The 6,335-nt window shown below is 39.0% G+C and overlaps 1 protein-coding gene across 8 annotated transcripts in view; it reads right to left on the reverse strand.

Moving 5' to 3' along the window:
- The window catches only part of bi (T-box transcription factor bifid), a 104,057-nt gene extending 100,378 nt beyond the window's left edge, over positions 1-3,679 (reverse strand). For all 8 annotated transcript variants that reach the window (XM_076127365.1, XM_076127364.1, XM_076127359.1 and 5 more), the window contains exon 1: positions 3,000-3,679. In XM_076127365.1, the coding sequence (XP_075983480.1) occupies positions 3,000-3,664 (665 nt within the window). In that variant the 5' untranslated portion in view covers positions 3,665-3,679. The remainder of the gene's footprint in view (positions 1-2,999) is intronic.
- Positions 3,680-6,335: the final 2,656 nt, after the last annotated feature.

The raw sequence follows: 6,335 nt of genomic DNA on the forward strand, positions 1-6,335 counted from the left end.
TATAGATAAACAAGCGAGTTTATTAACCTTCGTATTACAAGGAGATAAAATATCAAACAACGGTTTTTTAGACCTTCCATATTTCATTGGAAACAAAAGAATATAATTCTTACTAAAATGCTAAATCACTTTTGATTAAATTGTGTGTGAGTGGCATTACAATACGATTCTTGAAGTCCTTCATTCATGTACATAATGTTATTTCGGTTACGTTTACAACTGGGTTATAAATCATTATATAATGTTCTACTGAAGGTTTACTACCAATTGTATTAAGTTGTTGGGAAACCACACAAAACTTTTCTATTTATAACGTTAGTAAGAAACATACACAATACTTTTATTATTAACTTTGACCGCGTGAAAAGATTTTCCGGTTTAAGAACCGTTTTGTTAGTCTAACCCCCGGTTTCTGAGTACATTTAGCGGTAGTTTATATATTCAATAGCGTTTTAAGTCATATAAAAAATATAAAATAGATAAACTACCGCTAAATGTACTCTGAAAGCAGGAGTAAGTTGTAGATAAGCTATCGGTGTACTAAATTTCATTAAAATGCGCCTAGTTTTTTCGTGAAAGTAACTAACATAGGTCACATCACAATATCGAACTTCAAATTGATTAGTTTGATGTATAATCTTGTGAAACACAGAATATACATCATATCTCATTCCCATATTGGTAGGCCTCTACCAATATGGGAAAAAGACGTAATATTATGTTTGTTAGGGATTAAACGGTTATTACCAAGCATTTTTTTTGTGATTTTGTTGATCTTTATAAAGTTGTTGCCTAAATAATAATGTATAAAATTAAGCTGACAAATTCCCTACAGGGTAGGCTCGTTGCCTAGTATCAGGAGTTATGATAGTCAACATTACCTATGAAACTTTTCTTTGCTGTTATTCATAGCTATTAAGATTTTTTTTGTATCCTTTTCTGCAAACAAATGTTATGATGCATGTGTAATGTGGTGTGGTGGAACAAAGTTTTGCAATTAAATATTTTATTTATTTTTTATTATTATAAATTAGTAAGTATATTTGTTGTTTAAATAATCTACCTATGTTAAATTTTTCTAGCGGCCCGCCCCGGCGTCCTACGGGGTACTTTATTTTTTCTTGCAAATAAAATAGCCTATATTATTCTGTGATATTGTAGCATTGAAACGAATTTTTTAAATCGGTACTGTACTTTTTGAGCGAATTCGTTATTTAAACATACATACAAATCTTACCTGTTTATAATATATATTTTTCATTTAATTTTAAGCGCGAAAAAGACATATTCTCGGTATTGCAAACTTATTTAATCAAACAAAAATACTTTATTTTATAGTGCTACAATAAAATTACATTTTAATCTTATTTATAGTGTCGGGACATTGAAAATTTTCGCGTGTCAGTGTTCATGTCAAATAAATTTGTAGTGATGTGCGTGTCACAGTTATTTTATTACATGTTAGGTACGAAATGTAGAGGTACCTAAAACACATAAAACTTCACGCACTATACATATTGGACTATAATTCTTAGTTAACACGACAACAGAGATTTTTGTTACATTTATTAGTTAAAGTGACCATAGGCCGTATGGACATAGATACCTTTGCTTCAAAAAAAAAAATAACTCCCGCGTTAAAAGTTTTTTTTTCTAAAAATAATTTAAAAAATGTTATGAATTTAAATTGTTTGTTTTTTTAAACTATTATTATATTTAATATCCAAGAATACCTGTTTATCTTTAATAAATAGGTAGAAGCTCATCGCAATGTCATGAAAGCTGGCATTAATATGCATAATATCATTTATTACTGGTTGTTTTATTTGCATAACCATTGTGAATTGCCTGTCACATGCATTTTACACAGGTATTAATCAAAATAAACATTCACGAATAAAACGTGAATAAATCATTGGCTCGCGGCTCATTATTGAATCTTGTTTCGTCGAAAAACACATTAATGAACTCTGTAGTAACGTAAAAAATTGTTTGAAACATTTCGAAAAGTTTAAAAGTAAACATTTATTCGTTTAAGAACGTTTTATTTTGCTTTTTAATACGAAATGTGCTCATTTTAAACAAGTCTTTTCTGTAAACGCTCAAACCTAAATCTCTGTCGTAAAACTTACAACGATAAACTTCTTAATTATGTATTTCTATTTCACAACTACATCGCCAAAGTTAGGAAGACATATTTTTAACAAACACCCACGAATAAATTAGATATTACAATAAAACGAGCATTTTGTCTGTCGAGCGGTAATTAATGCGACAACACGTACCGACGGATGCTAGTTTTTGGCGAAAAAATACGCCTATGTCGTGTCAACCCTTCCTCCGTGAACACGTACGTCGTTAAACAAACAAATTATACTTTATTTTGTAAATATGGAAAGTTTTCACAAGTTTTTCGTGTCGTTCACAAAGTTATTTTAGCTGTCATGAGTAACGTATAGTAATGTGACACACATAGCGAGTGGTTTCTTCAGAACAAAAAATCTAATTAATTAACTAGCTACGTTGAAAATTATAGTTGCTTTTGGTGGCAATTATTTAAGCAATGTGACGTAATAGCGTGACCCGTGAGCCGGAGTTACTGAAATAACGGACGCATAGCTCCGATGTATTTAGCTCTCATTATTTTGATATTTGTTTTCACTCCAGAATGCTCGCCTCATTATTTATCGCTCATAGTGATCGAGGGGTAACTGCTAGGACCGCGAGTGAGCGCGCAAAAAGGCCTAACTTGTAATTGTTTTGGTAAACAAGCCCATGTGAGTGTCGGCCGCGCTCGGTGAGGCCGAGTAGAGCGGTAGAGCCGTGCCGGGGAGCACTGTGGCCACAGGGAGGACTAGGGGCGAGAGACAGGCGCCGGTGATGAGGTCACTTACCGCGGGAGACGCTCCTACTGCCGGTTCATATCACACACAACACACATTGGCACGTCACCACGACACAGGCGCCGGCAGCGAGCGGCGGCGCGCCTCCGTACTGACCTGCCACTCTTGGTGATCACCATCTCGGTGCCCAGCTTGTGGAACTTCTCCCAGAGGTCCTTGCCCTCGAGGGTCACCTTGGGGTCGTCGACGACGCCGTCGTCGTCTGGAGGCAGCGGCGCATACGGCGGCGGCGGCGGCTTGAGCAGCGGACAGGGCGCGGACAGCGCGGCGGCGGCGGCCAGTGCGGCCGGCAAGTAGGGGGGCGGCGGCAGCGCGCCCGCCGTCAGCAGCGCCGACACCGAGAAGTCGCTCGGCCGCGGCGCCAGCAGCGGGTGGAACGCGACGGCGTCGCGCCGCTCCGCGCCCTCGAAGCGCATGCCCGCGCCGCCCGGGGCCCACGGCGCGCGCTCCACGGCCGGCGGGACCGACGGCTCCAGCGGCGCTCGCGCCCGCTCATGCAACGTCCATAAGCGCCGGCCGGCGGCTCGACACTCGCTCGTCCCGTGGCGACACCCGCTCGCGCGGCAGGCGTCAAACGACTGGCCGCCGGCGGCGCCGCGCGCGACACCCCTCCCGCCGCGCGCCGCCCAATGGCGCGGCGAGGGGCGCGCGCGCGCCCCGCTCGACCGGGCTCCGCCCCGCCGAGGCGCCGCGTTGTTTTTTCGTCGCGGGCGAGGTGTCCGCCGCCGCACGGTGGATCGAAAATCGGCTCTAGAAGACATAGAATCTCGATGTCTTAAATGTAATTTTTTTTGCTCGAAATGACTTCTGCTGATCATTGCTGTTCCAAAAAATGTTATATGAAGCAATTCTGTGTACAAATGGATGAGTTATAATTTTTTTAAGAAAATTTTGTATGGAGCTGACATGAAAAATGAGGATATCTCTGGAATCGCAAGGTTGGCCGTTATATCCTCGCACACTGATATAGTACTATTTATTTGTGAATTTTTGACATACTTTATATCGCGGCATCACTTGCGATTTTTTTTTTAAAAATCGTCGAAATTTTCAAAAAATATAATTTGCTTATGATACATTTCAATGCTTAAAAATGGCTATACCAAGCGTAATTTTGATATATTTTTTTAGCATAGACCAAAACATACTAAGAAATCACAAAGGCGCTTTATATACCTACTTATTTGAACTGATATGGTTACTATGTTATCTTGTCTAGTGCCTCATATCCTCATTAGCTAATGATCACATTAAGGTAATCACTCCATATAAATAAAACTTAATAAGTACCTATATACCTGATGAATTAACTAGTTAAAAGGATACGCACCATAACGAGAGTAATTAAATAAACGTGATTAGTCAATTACCATAAATAGTATTTCATTACCTATATGAAATTATTAAATTATTAAAAATAAGTGCATAATAACTATTGTTGTTAGATTTTAAAAATCATATTAAAATATATATTATGTACTCAGCAATAAGTCTTTACTTAATCTAACCTAACATAAGCAAAAAAGGTTAACTAATTTTAAACTTCGTCACCATCAGAATCCACTTCAGAATCAGGCTCCACAATAGACATAACGTCTATAAACTCTGTCGGAGCTTCCTGATCCTGAAGTTTCAGTAGTTCTACTGTTTCTTTAAATAATGTGTGACACTTGTGGGCATTTAATTTTGGCCTTGTGGAAGAAATAAGAGGATCAGAAGAGACGATAAGCATATTGAGGATATCCTCGTTTGATGCTTGTCTACTCTTCTTCCTCGAATGGTGCTCTCTGAATCTCCTAAAATCTTTGTTTCGGGCCTCTGAAGCTTCTTCCGAAAGACTTCCAATTGGTACAACAGCATTTTCTGCAATTATGTCCCCTCCGTGAATCAACAATTTGTGGACGGTTGATGACATGTGGTACCAATCGTACAGTTCCACGTATTTTACAGCGGTTATTCTAGCGTATTCTTTGAATTTCGGCACGTCTACAATCTCTCCAGATGTGATAGCTTGCAGAATCACAGCAAATCTGCGTATTAGATCTTCATCTAATCCAGTGATTGCTGCGGTTTTATCAGGAAACTCAAAAAATCGCCTTGCTGTGTTCCCATCATTGCTTGTCCCTGATCCTTGCTTAACGATGTCAATTAGAAGGTTGAGATCATCTTTGAATCGATCTTGAATGAGTTTTTTTCGTGAATGCAATAACTCTTGATGGCCTTCTCCTCTTGCAGACCACTTTTTGAAGTCGAGACGATACGCTATGTGTAGAAGACATTCCATCACATTAATGCGGGCATGAAGTGATGATAATCCGAACTCATACACACCAGAAGAAACGGTTTTTGACGCAATGGCATCTAATTTATTCATTTCTGTGGGCTTAGCCAAACACAAGTAACAGGCCGCATTTGACTTAGCTTCAGAGAGATATGTACAAATTTTGCCGTCAATCATCGTCATCATTAATTGGTGATTAATTTCATGTCCTTGACATTTTGAGGGAACGAGAGCTTCAATTTCGTTATCCATTGCAGTTTTTTCATTTATGACAACTTCTTTGGTTTCTTTCGTAAAACTAAACTGGACTGGACGGCAATACATAGGTGAGCAGGGTTTTGGATTCAACCATAGGGTATCACCGTCAGCAATCAATTTTAATGGAACCAAAGAGGTCATAAATATGCTGGAATCATCTTGAACACTGTCTATGTTTTGCTTATATCTACTTTGATTAGATGCACCGTCAAATCCCCACTTTGATATTAATATCAATTGTTTGTCTTGTATCGCATCAGGACTACGAATAGTTTCAAATATTCTGGCCACTGTTAAATCTAGTAACGCTTGTAGTGCAATCTTGGCAGACGAATCCGTTACAGTCACAAATGTCTTCGGAGGGTAGCACTGTAGCTTAGCTTTTTGCACTTTATAGTAAGACGGATATATCTCCTTTGAACCTTCTCTAATAGTCGTTTCCCTTAGTGTGATATATTGCCATTTCGATAGTTTTATTGAAAGTAGCAAACCCAGCGCTTTTTCTGGTGAAAATAATGTTGAAGGAGCTGGTTTTTTCAACATTTCCTTAATTATTGCCGCTGCTTCTGGATTTTCGAGCATATGTTCAATAACAGATGCAATATCCTCGCGACCATCTCTTTTCAAAAGTGCTGCAGCTGAATATGCTACTTCATTTGGGTCAACGCCTGTATGTTCATCAGATCGTCTCTTCTTCTGCTTGTTACTTAGATCTTCAAACGGCTTTCGAGATCTTTTTGTCATCGTTGAAGTTGATTTCATTGTTGAAGTTGATGGTACAGGTTCAGGTACAGGTTCTATAGAAATATTTTCACTTGTTGATTCTTGAATGAGCAAATTGGTTTGCACGCAGTTTGGCCAGTCAATATTTGCCTCAAGCCAATTACTGTAGT

The sequence above is a fragment of the Anticarsia gemmatalis genome, chromosome 20 (assembly GCF_050436995.1).
Source record: "Anticarsia gemmatalis isolate Benzon Research Colony breed Stoneville strain chromosome 20, ilAntGemm2 primary, whole genome shotgun sequence".
Classification (NCBI taxonomy): Eukaryota; Metazoa; Arthropoda; class Insecta; order Lepidoptera; family Erebidae; genus Anticarsia; species Anticarsia gemmatalis.